At 34.1% G+C, this 23251-nt stretch overlaps 1 protein-coding gene across 1 annotated transcript; it reads left to right on the forward strand.

Moving 5' to 3' along the window:
• The first annotated feature begins 16404 nt into the window (after positions 1-16404).
• On the forward strand, positions 16405-23250 carry LOC111916518 (disease resistance protein RUN1). The gene is made up of 7 exons (XM_042895402.2): positions 16405-17045; positions 17150-18278; positions 18743-19066; positions 19148-20062; positions 20152-20743; positions 21094-21159; positions 23082-23250. Exons 1-6 carry the CDS (start codon positions 16507-16509, stop codon positions 21156-21158), a joined length of 3564 nt encoding a protein of 1187 aa, XP_042751336.1. The 5' UTR covers positions 16405-16506; the 3' UTR covers position 21159; positions 23082-23250.
• Position 23251: the final 1 nt, after the last annotated feature.

Consider the following 23251-nt stretch of genomic DNA (forward strand, 5'->3'; position numbering starts at 1 on the left):
GCGAGTCAGATGAAGATAGACTGATTATTCGCATCGAAGAGGAACTCGTCGAGTCTATGCCAAACTCGACGAGTAGTAGCGGACAAGAATTAGAAATGAGAGCAGCGACTCGACGAGTTGGCGGCCCAACTCGGCGAGTCAGGTCAACTGTATGTTGACTTTGACCATAGTGTTGACTTTGTCCAGGGGTAAGATATTCATTTCGCTCTCAAATTAGTTATCAGTATTTGATTGAGTGTGTTTATGGGAATTATAGCCAGGGAGATACCGGAGCAGCAGCAGGGAGTTCCCGAGTAGATTTTCAGCAGCCAACTTTCAAGGTGAGTTTCCTTCCAATAGGAACGGGTCTACGGGCACAATGCCCGTCCATTTAGTTAGCAGTGGTTCCGGACTTCGGTCCGATGCAGTAGTTCAGGGTGCTTGATGTCTTTGTGATTCAAGCATGTCTTTGTGTTATGTGTTCTGGACTCCGGTCCGATGCAGTATGCAGTATATGTGTTTATGCTATGATATGTTCAGTCAGTTTCAGACTTCGGTCCGATGCAAGAGACAAGGTCCCAGTCAGTTTTGGACCTCGTTCTGATGCAGTTAGTTCCGGACTTCGGTCCGATGCAGTTAGTTCCGGACTTCGGTCCGATGCATGGGACAAGGTCCCAGTTAGTTCCGGACTCCGGTCCGATGTAGTTTCCAGACTTTGGTCCGATGCAGTGGTCAAGGCCCAGTATGTGCTTTATATGTTATTGTATGGTATGTGGTAGTTTGGGGGGAGCTCACTAAGCTTTGTGCTTACAGTTTTCAGTTTTGGTTTCAAGTACTTCAGCTAGTAAAGGGAAGAGCTCAGGATGATGGTATTATACACACCACAACCTCAGTTTTATCCTGGGAGTTTTATTTTGAAGAAGTTATGATTGATACAGTTTTTGTTTAGACACAGTTATTATGACATTTGAGTTAATCATTTTATGGTTTTATTATTTATGATAACTGATGATGTGATTTTTAGTAATATTAAAACAAAAATTTTTGGGTCGTATTTTGGGTCGTTATAGTTGCCCTCAAACCTAGCAACTGGACAAGGAAATTATGAAATGAGAGATATTAATTTATTATAAGATTAAAAAATTAATATAAATGATTTATTAATATGTTAAAAGATTAATATATTAATAAAAAATCATAATGTTTAATTAATAATTAGCCAGAAATTAATTAGAATTGATTTCGGGGTTAATTGTATTAATTATAAAGTGTAGGGACTAGTTTGCAATTATCTAATAGTTGAGTGGAAGGTTCCAAAACCTCCTTGGAAGGGGTGGACGAAATCTATAGGGTAAACCCTAATGATTTCGTCCAAGGGGCTTGGATAAGGCATTTGGATAAGCTTAGGCCTACGCAAAGGAACATTAGGGTTTTCCCTAAACCCTAGCCACCTCAGCTATATAAGGAGGCCTCTAGCTCCCGAAATCGGCCACTCCTTCTTTTAAAGAAACCCTAGGCCGAAATTTGCATACCCTAGCCTTTCTCTTCATAAGTTTCCTTCTTGTTAGCTCTTGGGTGTGATTCCATTAGAGGCATTGCATTTGTGGTGCTAAGCTTCCAAGAAGATCAAGATAAAAGGATTACCAATTGTTTACTGCAACAATTGAAAGGTATGTAACTCTAAAACTCTAATTTGTTAATTTCAAAAATAGCCTCCTCTCTTAGGTTTCTTGTTTTGCAATTCAAAGTTATATGTTCAATAGTTAAAACATATATCCAAAGTAGGTTGCATGTGAACTTAGGAATTGTTTTCTAGTTTATTTGTTTTACCCAAAAGCTATCAACGTTATACCGTGATGGATTTCAGTTTGGATTTGATAATAGAAGTATTATTGTTTTAAAAAATGATAATATTTAATTTAAAGCTAATTCATGCAATGAGATTTATGAGACCATTATTTTTTAAGTGTTGATTCTTGCAAAGATAGTTTAGATAAATCATGTATGTGGCATTATCGAATTGACCTTATAAACAAGAAGTGAATTGTCAAGCTCCATTCAGATGAGATATTGGAATCATTTGACTTAGAGTCAAATGATGTATGTGAATTTTGTTTACATATAAATATGAAAAGGTGCCATTTACGGGTACTATGAAAGAGGCAAAGATCTTTTCAACCTCATCCATACAAATGTATGCAGACCTTTCATATCTACCACAAGACATTGTCATAGATGTAGATTAAAAGGTGCAATCCAAGATCAATTAAACATACTTACATGAAGAATATGATACATTATTATTATTTTTGTTGAGTTTTTATTTACTATTGTATTATTATACTTATATATATATATATATATATATATATATATATATATATATATATTAACAACATTGGTCCACAAATAAGTAGAAAAGGAATTCAAGAATCGCTCAGCAGAACCGCAACACCGGAGATTCTAATGGGTCAACATCAAGGGTTCAAAGCGCACTGCGAGTAGTATATGATTTGACTAGTACCGTATCAACTTAGTAAGTATCATAATTATTAGTTTTATTATTCTTATTTTCTTTTAACACTAACTACATCAATTGTACTTTCTATTTTTTGTAGGAAAAATTAATGGGTAAACCACCTAAACATTATGATGTTTTCATGAAGACGCATGACACTGCTGAGTCGAAGAAAATATATTTTGAGGGAAATCATGAAAACCTCAAATATTTCTCACAAACGGCCAAAGAAGAACAAGAAGCTTATCTTTATCATTTATGTATATTGATTGCCTCAATTTTTTTTTTTTGTATATGACAATGGTGTTGTTTTGGTAATTTGTAGGACGCATATCTACAGGGGTTGGTTAACAAATATGGTGAAGATCTTGCAAACCATAAGGATGATGTAGAGGTATGGGAGGAAAACAAACTTAGGAGAAAAGGAAAGAAGAAGGGTGCTACATATGGGATAAGAGCATTAGATATACATATTTTGGTTTCCTAGTCGGACAGTACACAACAAGAGGTATGTTGATAATATTAATTAGTTTAATAATAAACAAAAGTACATTGCTATTATGGTAAAAAGTTGCGTAGTATGTTAATAATATTGACTAAATTGATAATAAACAAAAGTACATTGCTATTATGGTTAAAAGTTAGGTAGCTTGTTGATAATATTGGTTAAATTGATAATAAACAAAAGTACGTTGCTATTATGGTTAAAAGTTAGGTATTTTGTTGATAATATTGACTAAATTGATAATAAACAAAAGTATGTTACTATTATGGTTAAAAGTTAGGTAGTTTGTTGATAATATTGATTAAATTGATAATAAACAAAAGTATGTTGCTATTATGGTTAAAAGTTAGGTAGCTTATTGGTAATATTGACTAAATTGATAATAAACAGACATAAGTTGCTATTATAGTTCAATGTTAGGTAGTTTGTTGATAATATTGATTAAATCGATAATAAACAAAAGTACGTTGCCATTATGGTTAAAAGTTAGATAGTTTGTTGATAATATTGATTAAATTAATAATAAATAAAAGTATGTTGCTATTATGGTTTAAAAGTTAAGTGTATTGCTATAATTATAAACTAAGATGCATTGTTATAATATACTAAAGTACATTGCTATTATTCTTTAAGTATTGAATTGTGTTACCATTTTTAGGTTGATAGGTTGCGTGCACAGGTTTCTATCATGGAGCAATAATAACAACAAATGAAAGAACAAATGGAAATGGTTATGAGGATGATGGATATTTTTGGAAATCAACCCTATGGTCCCCCTAATAATCCACCCGAGGACAATTGATAAGTATATTGGAACAATTGAATTTGTTAACACTTTGTATAGTTTGTTTGTTTTGTTAGTTCTTAGTTTGTTTGGTATTTAGGGCAATGGAATGGAATGTATCAAAGTTGGTATTAGGAACATTTTTGGTGTATTTTTTATGGTATTTGGGACAATTGGAAATGATATATGCTATTTGACAAAAAAGGAAAATTTTAAAATTTTATTTTTTAATAAAATGAAAGTAGCTATGGAAATGTGACGGGAATCGTCACTAAATATGTTCATAGGTATTCCGCAGGAAAAAATCAATTTTAGTCAAAGTTGAACTCCGTAGCTAATTTGTAGGAAATCTGTAGCTATTCCATAGGAAAAAGTCTATTTTAGTAAAACTTGACTCTCGTCTGTAATACGTAAGAAATCCATAGCTATATACTTTCGTAGCTATTTCAACTTTAGTCAAACTTGACTCCTATCAGTAATCCGTAGGTATTCCGTGGCTATTGGTGTCTGTAGCTATTCCGTATGTATTATACCCGAAGAAACCGTAGGTATTCCGTAGCTAGTCCGTCGCAAATCCATAGGTATAAGTTTCCCACGGGTGCTTATGCTACAAGCTTTTTCAGTAGCAATTGCGTAGGTATGCCTTATACCTACCGAATACCTATGGATTGTGTCATAGGTATTTCCCAAGTTTTCTAGTAGTGTTTATCTGTTTCACAATATTTATCGATGATGTTTTGATCTCTTGACTCACTAGATTTGACAAAATGTGTTTATAGCCTTGAACAAGTTCTTGAGAATCAAAATGTATTCTACATACATACATATGTTATTATAGATAAAAATAAGTCTAGTGACAAAATGTGTTTATAGCCTTACAGATAAAAATAAAGTGGATTGCCCATATTCACATTGAAAATAATTAATTTAAGCAGTTAAAAAGAATTGGAGAAATCATACTAAACATAAATGATTAACTTATTTGGTAGAATTTTGCCAACTGCTCGAAATAACTTTAAAATTTTCACAACACAATAAAAAAGTTAGAGATATCAACAATCAAATTAAGATGGTCCCAACACACTCAAGTTGCAAATTAAGGAGCTTCCCTGTTCTACAGAATTTTGTTCTCCATTTCAATCAAGCTACAAAAGTAGATGATTGTAGGATGTGGCGCAACAATTTGCAGTGCCATCAATTGTATTGCTAAAATAAAGGAAAGATGTGGAAATGGTTATTAGGCCAAATGGTATACATTGCACGAGACGGTCCGTGGTCTAGGTGGCCACAAACCACGACCGTGCACACCACCCTGGTGGTTCGTGGTCGTGGCCTTCCGTGCTCCGGAAAACGAATCCAAACGCCCAATAGTTTCATTTCTTGCCTTAAATCGCGTTTGACTTTTCTTCCCCCTTCCTAACGGCTATTTTTCAATTTCTTCAATATTTACCTATAAATACTACCAAACATCTTATTTTCCATACAATTCTACTCCATTTAGATATATTTTTGTTGTTTGATCCTTTAAAAATCATGCCTCCCAAAAATAAGGAATGGTCAGATGAAGAAGAAGAGAAATTAGCACAAGCTTGGGTGACAGTTTCGGAAGAAGACGTTGGTCAAACTTCCGGTTCTTTTTGGAGAAATGTTGAAAATGTTTTCCATGGTTTAATGGGTGGTGCAATTCGAGATGTTGATGAAATGTGCTTGAAGTGGCGCGATATGAGGGTCAAATGTTTTGAGTTCAATGGAATTTACAACTTTGTTATAAACAACGTTTATGAAGCCGATATCGATCCGGTTAATGTGGCCATGGAGCAATATGAAAACACAAATCAGCAACGTTTTAGACATGTCAAAGCTTGGCAAAAATTGAAGAATTTCCCAAAATGGAATAATCTTGCTTAAAAAACACAAATTAAAAGTTTGGTATTTTTAGCTTTTTAATTATTAATGTATTTTTTATTGTTTTTTTTATTTTACTTAATGTAATTTTTAGTTTTATCGTTATTTTTTTCGTTTCAGTTAATGTAATTTTTAATTAATGTAATTTAGTATTTTAAATTAATGAAAATTAGTATTTAAAAAAACAATTATACGAATTTTGAATTAAATTTAATTAAAATAATGAGGTGGAGTGATGTGTTAGTGGTAGGTATCCCATGTTAGTGGTAGTGGAATGTGGTGGTGATGTGGCATCCACCACATATGTGGTATGTGGTGGGTATAACGGATGGTCTTAGTGCCAAAGATAAACCGGAGCAGAAAATTTTTCTAAATAGAGAAACTCCTATATTTGTAGCTTGATTGTGTTGGGATCTTCTTAATTTTCTTATTGATATCTCTAATGTTTGATTGTGTTGTGAAAATTTTAATGTTATTTTGGGCCGTTGGTATCATAATTGTACCAAATAAGTTAAACATTTGTGTTTATATGATTTCTCCAACGTTTTTTAACTACATAAAATAATTATTTAGTGAATCGGTGCAATATAGACGATGCATTTTACTTTTATCCATAATAGCAATGTGTCCGGATGTAGGAAATCAAAATAATTTGCTATTTATGTTTGAGGAAAATACATGATTAATCAAAACTTAAACAATAAAAGCTATGATCATTTTATATAAATCAGTATTATTTGCAAAAAAAACTTATCAAGTAATGTCTTACATATGTTGTTTAAAATAAGCAATTTCAAACAATTTATATAAAATATTTCATATATTATTGAGTAAATTACTGAAATCGTCCCTACGGTTTGGTCAAAATTTCACGTTTGGTCCCTAACTTTTTTTTTTTGCACTCAGATTGTCCCAATGGTTTAATTTTATTACGTTTTTCATCCCTTACATATATAGAGTTAGAGATCAAACGTGCAATTTTGACCCGACCATAGGAAAGAATAACACAACAAAATCAAAACACAAGGACGATCCAAGTGAAAAAAGAAAAAAAAAAGTTAGGAACCAAACGTATAATTTTAATAAAACCATAGGACGATATTTTACTCTATATTATTTAATTTAAAAAAAGATATTTAAAGTGATCATGTATATATTTATATATTGGTACATGTATTTGATGCTTTGTTGTTTTTAAATGGGAGCTGATCCGTACACAACAAATTTTTTCAATACACAACAATTGATGCTTTAAAATGTTGTATTATACAACTATATAATGCATTAATTGTTGTGTATGACAAAAAGCTGATGTTTTTTAAATCGTACCTATGTTTTGAGTAAAATATACGGACCGTATCCCTTCCTCAAAAGTCAAAAAGGTGAAAAGACCATACTCTCTTCCTCGTTAACTGCCCGGAAAACTCGGCTGTTCCCTCTCTACTTTTCACTCGTTTTCCTTCTCTCTCTATTCGTTTGTGGTTCGTCTTCAATCCTCTCCCCTTCAGGTAAGCACATTGTTACGAATTTGTTTCACATGTTAAAAATTCATCTTTGTAAATCAGAAATCGCATCATAAATCATTTGTTCTTCGGTTATCACGTGATTGAAGTCTGGATTCGTACAATTACTTTACTTGTTTTAATTTGGATAGTACATAGTCCCGCATGCTGTTGCATAAAGTCGAGAATCATGAACAAAAAGTTTTGTGCTCGATCAGTGGGAAATTCTTCAATCCACGAAAATTGCTTTCTTACTTCTTTTATTTTTACAATTTATAAAACGTTTTTTTTTACACTAACATACTTTAATATTTCATCGTAAAAATTCCATTGTCTGTTGATGTTTCCATTGGGAAAAAGTACTTGCGAGATTGTAAGACATCTAGGTTGGTGAAGTACTTTTTGGTGTTATATTCCTTAAAAAATAAAAAAAGCTTTTATCACTCAATCTAAAAGCCAACTTGTAGGAGCCACCAACTTAATTACTTTCAGCTGATGTGGGATAAGCTGCTATTTTTTTTAAGCCACTAGAATTATCAGGGTTGGTTTGAGTTGTGACACTATTAGAAAATTGGTGTAATAGCTACAGCACAATCCGTAGCTATTCTGTAGCTATAACTGGATAGCTACGGAATTGCTACGGAAAAATGTCTGTAGCATAATGGCCCGTGGCTACGGAATAGCTACGGAATATTCCGTAGCTACCATAGCTACGGAAATAAATAGCTACAGATTTCCTACAAAATAGCTACGGAAGTGAATAGCTACGGAATAGCTACGGATCCAAATAGCTACCGAAATCCGTAGCTATTCCGTAGTTAACTTCGACTTATTTAGGGAAGAAATCGAGCAAAGGTGCAAAGAGAGAGGGGAGGGCAATTGAGCCATGGAGTAATAACCTTGGTCGCCTCGATAACAGATGGAGCAGAGGAGTTTGAAAAAAGCATCAATAGTTTGAAGAAGGCATCGAACTGAACCCAAAATCAAAAGACACCCTAAATCAAAACAAATTCTAAATCAAAATCAATCCTAACCCAAAACGAAAACCTAATTGGAATTAAACCAAAAAAAGCTTACTTGAAACAATGATGACAATGGCGATTGCAAGCAGAAGATGGTGATGGCAAGCCGATGACGGCGACGGCAAGCAGACGACCGGAGCTAAAAAGGGCGACGATGAATCAGTGATGAAGATATACGGATTTAGTGATGGCGACGAGAGATAACCGGGGCTAAAAACAATCTCTATGTACAACACTGACAACATCGGCGGTAAGATAGAACTCCGATGATGAAAACGAAGACGAGAGGGGGTGTAAGGGGGAGGTGCGAGTAGGAAACAGTGAGAGAGAAGAGGGAAAACGAATCAGGGAGAGAGATAGAAAGAAGCAGGAGAATAAAAAATTTCGTCAATGCATCCCGCTAAATGGAGGCGGACAAAAGTTTCGATTTTGTGAAACCCTAAAATCAAAAATGCCAAAAAAAAAGAGGGTGGTGGGACTCGAACTCGCGTCTATCATAGATACAACCAAGGGGACTACCAACCTGCCGGGAATGCCACATCCATACCTTCTTCGTCTACAATAGTTTTTTACCACATAGAATTCATTTATTATTATTATTATTATTATTATTGTTATTATTATTATTTTTATAGTTATTATTATTATTATTATTATTTCTATTATTATTGTAATAATAATAATTATTATTTTCATTATTATTATTATTATTATTATTATTATTATTATTATTATTATTATTATTCGAGTCTTAATTTTTTTTGGATAAATTTTCTTACATATTTAAGATATGAACAGTTAATAGAAGTGTGAAAAAATCGAAGAAAAGCGACCTTTGGTCGCCAAAAAATCGAAATTAAAAAAACTTTGTAGCTAATTAACTACGGATTAGCTACAAATTATTTTTATTTTCGATTTTCAGGCACCAAACATCGTTTTATACGCTTTGTTTTTTCACACCTCTATTATACATGATTATCACGGGAAAAGGTTCAACTTTCTAAAATTGGATTTTTGATGAATTTTTTTCACAGCCAGGGGCGTTGCCCCCGGACCCCCGTTCGTTTAGGGGCTTTTCCCCTAAATAACAATGTACTTTGAATCTTGAAAAACTTGAACAAGTGTGTACTCCTACACCATCCTAACTTGTTCATTATTCAATAAGATCACTTTTTGTCAAGAATTTTAATCATATTACACTTAAATAATATTGATGATATAAAATCACCAACAACCTCCCCCATTTAAGTGTAACCCTGATTAAACTTAAAACAAAACATAAACAACAACAAACTGATGCATAAATGATGACGATGACGATGATGATGATGATGATGACGACGATGACTATTGATAGTGTGATGGTGATGGTGATGGTGATGGTGATGGTGATGGTGATGGTGATGATGATAGTGATGGTGATGGTGATGGTGATGGTGATGGTGATGGTGATGGTGATGGTGATGGTGATGGTGATGGTGATGGTGGTGGTGGTGGTGGTTGTGATGGTGATGATGATGGTGATGGTGATGGTGGTGATGGTGATGGTGATGGTGGTGATAGTGATGGTGATGGTGATGGCGGTGGTGGTGGTGGTGGCAGTGGTGGTGATGGTGATGGTGATGGTGGTGGTGGTGATGGTTATGGTGATGGTGATGGTGATGATGATGGTGGTGTGATGATGGTGGTGGTGATGTTGGTGATGGTGATGGTGTCGATGATGATGGTGTGATGATAATGGTGGTGATGATGATGGTTGTGTGATGGTGATGATGATGATGATGATGGTTGTGGTGATGATGATGATGGTGGTGGTGGTGGTGGTGATGGTGATGATGATTATGGTGATATTGATGATTATGATGATGATGGTGGTGGTGATGATGATGGTGGTAGTGTTGGTGGTGTTGATGATGGTGATGGTGGTGATGGTGATGATGATGATGGTGGTGGCGGGGGTAGTGGTGATGGTGACGATGATGATGATGATAGTGGTGTGGTGGTGATGATAATGATGATGATGATGGTTGTGGTGATGATGATGATGATGGTGGTGATGGTGATGATGATGATTGTTGTGGTGATGATGATGACGATGATGGTGTTGTTGTTGATGATGATGATGGTGGTGGTGATGGTGATGGTGGTGATGGTGATGATGATGATGATGATGATGATGTAGGTATACGTGTTTGTGAGATGTATGTGAACGTATTTATAAGCATTATAGTGTTAAACCAGTAAACGAGTAATGGATCCCGTATATACACATGACTTTATGAATGATATTAATAGCTATAAGTTGGTGAAAATATAGATAATCATATATATATAATAGAGGTGTGAAAAAAACGGAGCGAAAAAAACGACGTGTGGTGCCCGAAAAATCGAAAATAAAAAAAAATTTGTAGCTAATCCAGAGCTAATTAGCTACGGATTAGCTACGGATTCTAACGGAAAGCATATTCCGTAGCTATTGCGTAGGTAATTACCTACGGATTAGTTACGGAATATGCATTCCGTTAGAATTCCGTAGCTAATTAGCTACGAATTTTTCTTATTTTGGATTTTTTGGGCACCAAACTTCGTTTTTTTCACTCCGTTTTTTTCACACCTCTATTATACATCATTATCTAAATTTTCACCAATTTATAGCTATTAATATCATTGATAAAGTCGCGTGCACATATAGGATCCATTGTCCGTTTAATGGTTTAACACTATAATGTTTATGAATACGTACACATACATCTCACAAACACGTATACATACACATATACCATAACTCATTCATGTATATAAATATACATATACAAACATAATCCATCACAAGTTGGTGAAAAGTATACATTACAATGTTAAACTATGAAACGAGTACTTGATCCCGAAGGGGCACACGACTTTATGAACGATATTAATAGTTACATGTTAGTGAAAATAAAGATAATCATGTATAGTAGAGGTGTGAAAAAACGAAGCGAAAAAAAACGACGTTTGGTTCCCGAAAAAATGAAAATAAGAAAAATCTGTAGCTAATCCGTAGCTACTTAGCTACGGATTAGCTACAGAATTCTAACGGAAAGCATACTCCATAGCTAATCTGTAGGTAATTAGTATCCGTAGGTATTCCGTAGCTAATTAGCTACGGAATAGCTACGGATTTGCATCTGTAGCTAATTAGCTACAGAATAACTACAGATTTGCATTTGTAGCTATTCTGTAGCTAATTAGCTACGGAATAGCTACAGACCCGCTTCCATAGCTATTCCGTTACTAAACTAGGGCATCCCATTATGTAGCTGATCCGTACGTAGCAATTCCGTAGCTAATTAGCTACAGAAATTTTCCGTAGCTAATTAGCTACAGAAATTTTCCGTAGCTATTATCCATAGGAAAACGCCATTTTTCTAGTAGTGAGTGGATTTTGTATGATCTTGGTTTTGGTGGTAACTTATTATAGCATTCCCTAAAAAGAAAATCTTGATTTTCGGGATGATATTAGCTAGGGATAATATATTACTCTAAGATGCGATTATTATTTTATTTTCCACTTCCTGATTTGTGTGCTTGAGTTCTTACTGTGATAGCCTTTTCATGTAAATGTTGTAGTTACAAGTAGGATTGTGTCTAGAGGGAGTACAAACCAATTGTCGTTCACATTGTTTCTATAGGAAGACGAATGGGTGGAGACAATAGCACTCCCCAAATCCCTTTACTCTTAAGCCTATAATACAATTTCATCACCTAACCCCACCCATCTCCTATGCCCCAATTTCTTTAATTTGACTAATAACACGTCTATTTATATTGTAACAGCCTGGAATTTCAGATATTGCTATAATTATGATTTTGGGTGTTTTAAGAGGGGACTCGGCGAGTTGGAGCTCAGACTCGCCGAGTAGGATCACGGATCTGGTCGCGGGTTCGCGACTGGACTCGACGAGTCCGGATATGGACTCGGCGAGTCCACGCTGTTTAGCGAAACCCTAACCGTTCAGGTTTGGGACGTATATGAGGAACTTTATGGCCGTCATTGTTCACCCTAGCCTTCTGAGAGAAACCCAAATTCGATTGTGAGCATCTGGAGCAAGGCTGAAGACCATTGTTGATTTTGGAAGAGTTGTTGTGCAAGGAAGAGAAGGCTTGGTTAAGGGAAACAACAAGAGAAGTCACGTTCTGAGGATTGGGGACACAGAGAGCACATTATTCAGGTAATAATTCGAGTTACATTCTTCTATGTTGATGTGTATATGGATTTAGGGTTTATTGAACCCTTTTGTGGCTAGATTGAATGTTACCTTAGTCCCCCAAGCGATTGGAACCCTGTATTGGGATCTTTGGAAGTCCAGAATGTCCCATGCCTGAGCATTTCGGGAATCAATGGAGGTTTTGGATTGGAATCCTTATGCCTTAGGTAAAAATGTAATTTATGAGTCATGGAGTGTATTATGAGCACCGAAATGAGGACCTTACGTGATGAATCAGTCTAGGAAGGCCAGGCCTATGAATGGTCGGAGCAGTTCTGACCTTAGAAGGCAGTTTGAGCGGTTGCATGACATGGACTCGCCGAGTCCGATGAACAGACTCGGCGAGTAGCTTGAAGATTAACTGGGACTCGTCGAGTTGTTCTTCAGACTCGGCGAGTTGAGTCGGGGTGGCCCCGCGATTCATCCAGGAGGAACTCGTCGAGTCAAAAGGGGATACTCGACGTGTAGAAAGGGAATCTTAAAGAATCGGTGAGTTGAGGGCGAGTGGACTCAGAGTCGTTGAACTCGGCGAGTCTTGGGGTGACTCGGCGAGTTAGATCGCGGGTTGAGTGAAGTTCTGAGTATGGGGACTCGGCGAGTCATAGGGTTGACTCGGCGAGTAGGGTCAGTCAGGGGTTGACTTTGACCTTGTCTTTGACCAAGGATTGACCAGTGGTTCCAGGGGTATTTTGGTAATTGTTGTTTATTGTTTGAGTTCAGTGCATTGGTGGCTGTCCAGAGGTGGAGATCGTATCAGTGATCGGAGCAGCTTGAGCTATCTGTTCAGTTGGCAGTTTCGAGGTGAGTTATCCTCACTATATCGCTAGGGTTTATGGCACCAAGGCCGACCCTTTTTATCGGATGGAAATCCGGGTAGTTGTCATTGTTATGATATAGGCCGGAAGGCATTGCTATGTGGACCGGAAGGTCATGGCATGGAAAGGCGTATGTATGCATTTAGTATGTTGACTGATTCATAGGGTAATGTTATGCTAGTGACCGGCTAGACCGGTATCTTGTTTAGAGTAATGCTATGATATGTGATCTGTTGATCGATTGTTGTCTATGAACTGCTATATGATTATTTGTTATGTTATATATGCATTTTATGCTTATGGGCCGGAAGGCAATATGTTGTGTTGTGGACCGGAAGGTCGGCGTGGGTAGGACCGGAAGGTTTACCCAGCAGGGACGGAAGTCCCCTGAGACACATGGACCGGAAGGTCAGGGCCTGGAAAGGCGTATATGTGGTTGGTATTCTGGGGGTATCTCACTAAGCTTTCGGGCTTACAGTTGTGGTTTTATGTTTCAGGTTCTCAAGAGTCTGTGGCAAGGCAAATGCATGATCGTACCGTTCCTCGCGTTGGTGTTTTATGATATGAACCTGGGAAATTACTCTGTTAAATAATGTATTGAAAACCTTTTTGTAACAACGTTAATAAAATGGGTGATTTTGAAAAGTTTTAATTGTTTTGAAATTTTGGATGTTACATATATATTTTAATATTAGTTGTGAGATCCCTGTATTACATGGGTTAATATATATATATATATATATATATATATATATATATATATATATATATATATATATAATGGTCTAAATATTTGAGAACTTTTAATTTATAAGAAAATAAAAAAAATAATGAATTATTATAATAAAAATACTTTTTAATCTCTTAAATTTAAATAAATAAACAAAATAAACTAATAAGTTTTAATTTCAGGAATTGTGAAATTAAAATGTAAGTTATTAATGAAATTGATAAATTACATGAGTTAATTAAAAAAATTAAATATAAAATTCTAAATATTTAAGAACTTTGAATTTATAAGAAAATAAGAAAAATAATGAATTATTAAAATTGATTTTTTTTTATCTTTTAAATTTAAATAAATAAACAAAATAAACTAATGAGCTTTAATTTGGCTATTTTGAAATAAGAATGTAAATCCATTAATGAAATTGATATTCATTTATTACTATTGTAATGATTACATTAAAGTATTATGTGAAATTTATTAAAATAAAAAAAAACCATAAAATGACATGTGAAAAAAAATTAATTCAAAATAACAATAAAACGACATTTGGCAAATTGAATGAATGTATGACATGTGGCAAAAAAAAAACCTTCATTTATTAGAGTAGATTTGTTAAGAACAAGTTGGACCTAGCCCAATTAGCTAACATAAGTTTCTAATCTAACAACTAACTAGAAGGTTTCAATCACAAACATATTTAAATAATTTGCCATTTCAAAATTTTGTTATTAAGATACCTGTTGATGTTTGCCATCTCCTATGCCCTCTGATTTTACCCCGTGTTCGATGGTTCCTAGAGGATTATAGAGATCCACAGAGATGCAATGGATCTATAGAGCTACCTCTACGGAACCATTATAGCCACAAATTTTTTTTTTTTGTCATTTAGTGGTGTCACGTCATTTTTTTAGTATTGTGCATCGTTGAGGATTAAAAGGATCCGCAGAGCCCTCTTTGCGAATCTCGTGGCCATTTTCCAAAACTCAAAATTTCATAGTTAACTCCTTAAAATATCCCCTAACTTTTGGTTATTTCATGAATTTTCTCTTATGTTACTTTTTAAGATACCTGTTGATGTTTGCCAAACATGCCCTAATTTTGAATAGTGCATAAATTTGTTTGATTTTTAATTGTGGTTGAAAACTAGAGATAACGATTTGTTATTAAAAATCAGATATTGGAGCAAACAATTATAAAATATTCTTGTTAATTGCCGATGAGAGATCACTATTAATCGTACTTAATTGTTTATATAGAAAAAATATAATTATATAATATATTTATATGTGTAATGTTTTGAGGTCGTTCCGTTTGAAACTTTTTTTGATTTTCGTCCTAATTAAACAAAACAGTGCGCATGCGGCATGCCTAGCTTATTTTATTTACCATCGAGGTACATGCATGTATTGTTTTTTAGACACTTAAAATTTCAATTTTAATATATATATATATATATATATATATATATATATATATATATATATATATATATATATATATATATATATATATATATATATATATATATATATATATATATAGGGTTAGGTTCATTTGAGACCACTTATATTTTGTGAGACCGTGAGACGCATTTGTTTATTTTTTTTTTATTTTTTTTAGTTAATTCATGTTCCGAAAATAATATTTAAAAAAAGAATTTTTTGATTTTTCCATTTATTTTGCATTTTAAAATTATTTTTAGAATATGTACAGTGTAATATTCTATTTAGAATATTTCACGTATTTTTAAAAAAAAATAGAATTTTTTTTTTATTTTTTTTAATTTTATTTTTATTTATTTTAGTTAATTCAAGTTCCGAAAATAATATTTAAAAAAAGAATTTTTAGATTTTTCTATTTATTTTGCATTTTAAAATTATTTTTTAGAATATGTCAATATTTCACGTATTTTTCAAAAAAAAAACGGAATTTTTTTTATTTTTTTTTATTTTTTTTATATTTTTTTATATTTTTTTTAGTTAATTCAAGTTCCGAAAATAACATTTAAAAAAAGAATTTTTGGATTTTTCCATTTATTTTGCATTTTAAAATTATTTTTAGATTTGGTCTCACGGTCTCACAAAATTAGAATGGTCTCAAATGAACCTGAACCTATATATATATATATATATATATATATATATATATATATATATATATATATATATATATATATATATGGTTTGATTGTTAAGGTTTAAACTGTTTGATGAGACTCGAGTTGCATATATAAGGTATTAATAATTTCAGTCTTTTATAAAGATGTTATTTATGGGATCTCCAGATTGAGGCATAAGTGAGGAAATCATGTGATTCAAAAGCTTCAGAACACAATGCTTACTTTCTGAGGGACAAAAGAGCTAAACGTTGAAAACAACATTCGGATATGTATGGAAGACAAGTTTCTGAGCTTACTGGGATTCAGCAACATATAAGGAGTAACCAGAAGTAAATATACAAAATCTTGGGAAGGTAAGGGATCATCAACCAGAACTCATAATGATTGTTCTCTCTGAACTTTCTGAAGGATCTTCATCTTCATCTTCATCATCAACTCATGGTTATACATATGATGTGTTTTTAAGTTTTAGAGGCGTTGACACTCGTAATAGTTTCACCGCTTACCTTCATAAGGCCCTCATGGATGCCAATATCACTACTTTCTTGGATGATGAAGATATTGAAACAGGGGAAGATCTAAAACCAGAATTGGAGAGTGCTATTAAAGCATCCAGAGCTTCCGTTATTGTGCTGTCCAAGAATTATGCTACTTCCACATGGTGCCTTGATGAATTGGTGTTAATCCTTGAGCAGCGTATGACATCCAACCATATTGTTGTCCCCATATTTTATCATGTTGAGTCCACCTATGTGAGGAAGCAACAAAGTAGCTTTGGAGATGCAATGGCTAAGCATAGACAGAAGATGGAGGCGGAGACAAATGCAAATAAAAGAATTAAGTGGGCTCAAAAGATGGAGAGGTGGAATAAAGCGCTTATTGAAGTTGCTGGATTAAAAGGGAAGGATGTAAATGGCAGGTAGCCACATTTTACTCATATTTCCATGGCCTGTTAAAAGTCCAAATCTGGTTTGTTACTTTTGTGGATTGCGTTTTGTAACTTTTATTGAAATCAAGTTTCAGGCTAGAGCCGGAGTTTATTGAAGAAATTGTTAAGGACATCTACCGTAGATTGCATGTACCCTTAAGAAGTCCTCTACCACTGCTCATTGGGATGGAGTCTTCAATTAAATTTGTCTCTTCATGGTTGAAAGATGCATCCTCACATAAGGCAAATATACTCACTATTTTCGGCATGGGGGGGATCGGGAAGACATCTTTAGCCAAATATGTATATGGGTTACATTGTCCCGAATTCAACTCAAGTAGCTACATCAGAGATATTAGTAGGAGATGTGATGAAAATTTTCATGGATTGCTCCATTTACAAAAACAACTTTGTGATGACATTTCAAAAGCACGTTCAATTCAAGTTCAAGATATTTCTATATACACCTCAATGATAGAGAATACAGTAGCTTGTAAAGAGGTGTTTCTAGTTCTTGATGATATCAATAGTGTCAACCAGTTGGATGCACTACTTGGAAGCAAAGTTTTTCATCCAAGAAGCAAGATTATAATAACAACAAAGGACACATGGTTGACAGAGAGTTGTGCACTATTCAAAACAAATGTTAAACCCAAACATATAAAACACGAGCTTAAAGGCTTATCTGAAATTGAATCACAAAAACTTTTGTGTTTTCATGCGTTCGTGTCCAACGATCCCAATGCAGGTTATGAAGACGTGTCGAGAAAATTTGTGATGTATTGTGAAGGACATCCACTTGCTCTTGAAGTTTTGGGCAAGTCTCTACATAATCGAGATGTAGCTTATTGGGAAGATCGCATAGAACAACTAAAGAAAGAAATTGGGTCCCCTATAAATAATATCTTGAGAACGAGCGTTGACTCTTTACCATCAAATAATGATAAAGAGTTGTTCAAACATATTGCTTGTTTTTTTGTTGGATTTGATAGAAATGTAGTCGAGACAATATTAAATGCATGTGATATAAGCACGAGATCAGGGATCACAAATCTCATTCATAGATGCCTTCTTAGTATCGGATGGAATAACGAACTAATGATGCATCAGTTACTTCAAAGGATGGGAAGGTCTATTGTACATGAAGAATCACCAGATAAGCCGTGGAAGCGAAGTCGATTATGGTGTCATGTTGAGTCGTTCAAAGTATTGAAACATAAAAAGGTAGGAGCCTATGTATACTTGTTAGTAGTGGTATTAGATGCTAGAAATAGCATTAAACTTCCGTTGATTTCTTTATTATAATATTTTCCAATGATTTCTTACTATTATAGTATTATACTTTAGAAAATCTACCCAAATATAGTAATGTCACATCATCAAAGTAAAAAAAAATGCAAATTACAATGTATAGTTTGGTAGATTGTTTCAAGTATAATGTCCTAAATACTAATAAGAAAAACATCAACAATACAATACTATAATTGGGTAGATTTATCGAAGTTCAATTTCTTAATCAACAAAAAATTAAAAGTACTGTGTTGTAGTAGAAAGAAATGAAGGTAGGTTGCTATAATAGATAAATAAATGAAAGTGCGTGACTATTTCTTGCATTTAATCCTTACTCTTATGCATGTTTAAGTTTTATGTTTTCTATATAACAATTTTGTCATTCCATTTCTTCTTAGGGTAAGGGTAATCTTTTAGGCTTGGCCCTCGACATGCGAATGCTTGAGAAAAAGAAGTTGCATGCATCATTTGAGCTAAAAACAGATACATTGAGTAACATGTATAATCTAATGTTACTACAACTTAATTATGTGCAACTTAAAGGGTCTTATGAGAACTTTCCAGAAGAATTAAGATGGTTGTGTATGCATGGGTTTCCTTTAAAGTCTATACCTTTAGATGTACCAATGGAGAATTTAGTTGCTCTTGACATGTCATATAGCAATATTGAATCATTTGACATTTGTTATAGCAATTCACAACAAATCCAGAGTAGGCAAAAGGTAACTTATCTTCATCTATTCTTCTTCCTATGTTCAGTTGATTAAATACATTGATATCCTATCTTAAATCCATTTCAACAGTTTATTGGATGGTGCTCAAAACGCAAAAAGTTGCTTGGATCGCTGAAGATTCTAGATTTGGGTTTTTGTGAACAACTTCATAGTATAAGTGGCTTTGACGAATTCTCCGCACTTGAGATGTTAATAGTTAGGAATTGCACTAATCTGCTTGAGGTTTGTGACTCAATTAAGCAATGCGTTGAACTTGTCCTCGTTGATCTAAGCTATTGCATCAAGCTTGAAAAACTTCCAAGAATCATCGGCATGATAAACAAAGTTGAAACACTATTGCTAGATGGTTGTTATCTCGGTAAATCTCAATTCGATAGTAAAGATATGGATTCAACAAAAATGGTCAAGGATGGCGACATTGGCACAAACACAATAAGCTCTTCCTCCACAATTCTGGAGGTTGTACCATGTGATTCTAAGCTCTTTGCGATTTCTTTACCGAGTAAATTAGTAAGGTTGTCACTTGTGAATAATAATTTGTCCACCACATCCTTTCCCATGGATTTTCGTTGCCTATCTTTGTTACGGGAATTGTACTTAGATGACAATCCTATCGTCTCGATGCCTAATTGTGTGAGAAGCCTTCCTAGGCTTGAGACACTTGGCATGTCAAATTGTAAAATGATGACATCAGTAGAGAATCCTCCACATACACTAAGAGAGTTTATCCTATATTATGATTGTAAGCCTTTGCTACGAAAAGTTACATTTGATCCAGGGATGTCCACACTTGAGTTATCAATTGGGTGGAAGATGTTAGCACCTTCGTCTTTTGAAATTGATGGAGTGCTCAAAATCCAACCTATGACAAGTGTTGAAGAAAAGGTACTTTGTAGTTTGGGTTGGAGTGATCTAGACTTCCTTGCTGAAAGGCGCTTGGGAACTTTATTTGTAAATAGAGGAAGAGAGGAATCTGAAATCCAGGTTTTCTCTAGTTAATTATATGTCTTTATGTGATTATCTATGTATGTATAATTAATGCATTGACTAATAAAGGTTGTTGTATTTGGCAGATATATTATGAATTTGGAATATTCAGCACAATATATGGAGGCAGAGAGATGCCGGATTGGATTACAGAGAGAAACACGGGGCCATCAATATCATTTACCATCCCATCATCTCCTAACAAACTAACTGGATTGAATTTCTGCCTTGTGCAGTTGCCATTGGATGTTGAGTTCGTTCATTTGCCAAAGATCATAATTAGTAATATAACAAAGAACCACACTTGGATATATGAACATTTTATTGGAAACGCCAATGTAGATGGAGGGTGTTTGACGTTTTTAAGCCATTGGATGTTTGTGACAAATGAGATGGAAGCTGGTGACCATGTTACTATTACCCTGCCTATATCGATTAATTTTGCTTATCCAGTTACAAAGGAGTGTGGAGTGAGTTTCGTGTATGATGATGGAGAAAAGAATGAAGAAGAAGATGCATTGCGTTATTACAAGTCATGGAATCATATCATTGGCAGAGATCTCATGGGATTTCAGCTAACAAATGGAAAATACCTCCTATACATAGCGCGGTTTTTGGCGCTAGATCATGAAGTGCCATTGTGGCATTACCTTGATGGAGAATATGCCCGCTTTAAAGGTATATGTCATTGTTATGTATTACTTTCTTATCTAGTATTTGTGAGACAAGAATCGTAAGAGAGATCACACAAGCAATTCTTACACCACCAACATATATGCTACAACTAGGCCTTTAATTTCCATGGATCGGATTTGAACTGGATCAACAAATATCTCGATATCAACCATGACCTGACTAGATGTGTAATCATCCATCACATTAACAAATGTATCATAAACTGACCCATGACCCATGACCCATGACCCAACTTGTTAAAATAGATGGACCAGGATAGTGTTTTAATGATAAATAATTCATGTTTCGATTTTCAATCATTGTCAAATCTCTAATCTATTTCTTTTCATTAGATAAACAAGTAAGCTTTAGAGCTTTCTCTGAAAGGATGTCTGGCATACTTGAGGATGGCTCCTAAGGTACTATTATATCCTGAAAACCCTTTTCTAGTCACATGATCAAAGACAGACACACACACACACAAACCAACTGTCACTAGCTTTTTTCAAATAGATTTTCATGCAAGCTTAGGATGGAAAGAAATATAAAAGTTTCAACCTTGCATTGAATATATGGAGCTTAGAATTTATGATTCTCAACTCAAAAACTTCAAAATCTCCCTGGGGCCAATTTCATTGGGTCCGATGTCTTATTATTACTATGCAAGTGTTTTCTTGCAACGCTATTCAATTCTAAGCAGCTTTCTTTGGTTTGTTTTATATATGTTTGCTAATGGCAATGAATATGCCTTTTTTTGTTGTTTTGTTGTCGCAAAGAGTTGGATCTTCCAGACTTATACATGCTCAGAATTTATCCAATACTTGGCTAGATCTGTTCTATGTTACATATTTAGTAAACAGATTTTTATGCTCATAGTTTACTAATATATACTTGTTTCTTTAGAAGGAAAGAACAAGTTACACATCTTCCTCTCCTATAAAGTTTTATCCAAAATCAAGTAGAATATTCCCTCTCAAACTATGGTTTAAGTGATCCTTAATCTATTTTGATTACAGATAGATTTTATTTGATGATAGATTTTTCAGTTCTCAACATTTTAGTGCTCTAATTTCTCAATTTTATCTTTTCCAGACCGATAGGTTATTTCTGTAATGGTGAATAATGATCTTGTCATCGTAGTAAATAAATAATCAAGCCACTAATATCTGGGAAATAAACTCCTGTTCTTCTCTGCAATACTTGTTTTTAATTATTAGGACATAATCCTTTAAATTGACCAATTGTAGGATTATTTCTAGTTTTTAATTATTAGGACATAATCCTTAAAAGTGTTACACAATTTGGGCTGTTATTCTAAGAGAAAAAACCATTTAAGAATTTTATCATTTAATTCAGGAAATGATGAAACTATTTCCACGCTGGAATTTGTTTGTGGTCAACAACAGATTCATTCTAACTTAACCAACGTTTGTTATAGTCTGTTAAACCGGGTAAAATGACTATTTTACCCTTCAATGATATTGTTAACAATATTATAAATATCTGTTTATGAGCATAAATAGGAAACCTGAAATCCCTGGCCACACCTAGTTCAATCAAATTCACCCTAAAACAATCTTCTACAAATTCTTCAAACTAGGGGGTGTTTGGCTTAGCGTTTTAGAAAGCAAAAGTCCTTTTTGAAAAAGTTGCAAAAAGTAGGTTTTCGTGACTTTTTCAAAAAGTTGATTTTCCTTTTATCCAAAATCAAAAGTAGCTTTTAAAAGTCTTTTTGTCAAACATCTTTTGCTTTGATCTTTTTCTAAAAGGATTTTTGCCCTCTAAAAGCTAAGCTAAAAACCCCCCTTAGTGCTGATTGTCATGACAATATTCAAATTTCAAACCCTACTTTCAGCTGGAAGGGATGAATTTTTCAGTTGACTTGAATAATTATGGTATTTGACTGGTTAGCCTCACGTAAGATGTCGAGACAAATGTAAATTATTTCGCAAATTGAACTGGCTTCCTATTTTATTTTATGGGTTAAGAGTAACTTAGGCTGTTGTATTATTGTTTATTCATCATGAAATTCATTAATTTCACGACTTTCTTTTTAGAACATCTTTTTAGAATTTGAAAAAGTAAAAAAGACCGACATATAATACGGGATCAGATTTGGGAAGTCGTGGATGTGTTCTTCAACCTCCAGATATGGAACGAAATCAAAAGCCAAAAATCACTTCACCACAATTTCAAGACTTTGAATTGCTTCCTTTGTTGTTATTACTTTAATGCATTTCATTTTCATATGGGAAACTTTTCATTTACTTGATGCTTAAAATAAAACACAAACATCAAAAAGATTTATAATCTTCGATTATCCCAATTTTTTTGTCTGCAGATCCACTAAAAAGTATATTCCCTTGTTCAAAAAGTGCAAAACATGTTACAGCCTTCTTGTGCTCATTTATATCTGATACAAGAGTCGTTGTCGGCTCCTTCATCTCGAGGACAGAGGAGGCCATAGAAGACGAAGGGGCCTGTAATGTTGGCAGGGCCGGCCCTCCCTCT

This window comes from Lactuca sativa, chromosome 1 (genome assembly GCF_002870075.4).
Source record: "Lactuca sativa cultivar Salinas chromosome 1, Lsat_Salinas_v11, whole genome shotgun sequence".
In the NCBI taxonomy this organism is placed as follows: domain Eukaryota; kingdom Viridiplantae; phylum Streptophyta; class Magnoliopsida; order Asterales; family Asteraceae; genus Lactuca; species Lactuca sativa.

Bases quoted from the DNA above. Each gene is read 5' to 3' on its own strand.
- LOC111916518 (XM_042895402.2), top strand. From the start codon at position 16,507: ATGATTGTTCTCTCTGAACTTTCTGAAGGATCTTCATCTTCATCTTCA. The intron at 18,279-18,742 runs GTAGGAGCCTAT...ATTTCTTCTTAG, and splicing joins AAGTATTGAAACATAAAAAG to GGTAAGGGTAATCTTTTAGG. The intron at 20,744-21,093 runs GTATATGTCATT...TCTTTTCATTAG, and splicing joins AGAATATGCCCGCTTTAAAG to ATAAACAAGTAAGCTTTAGA.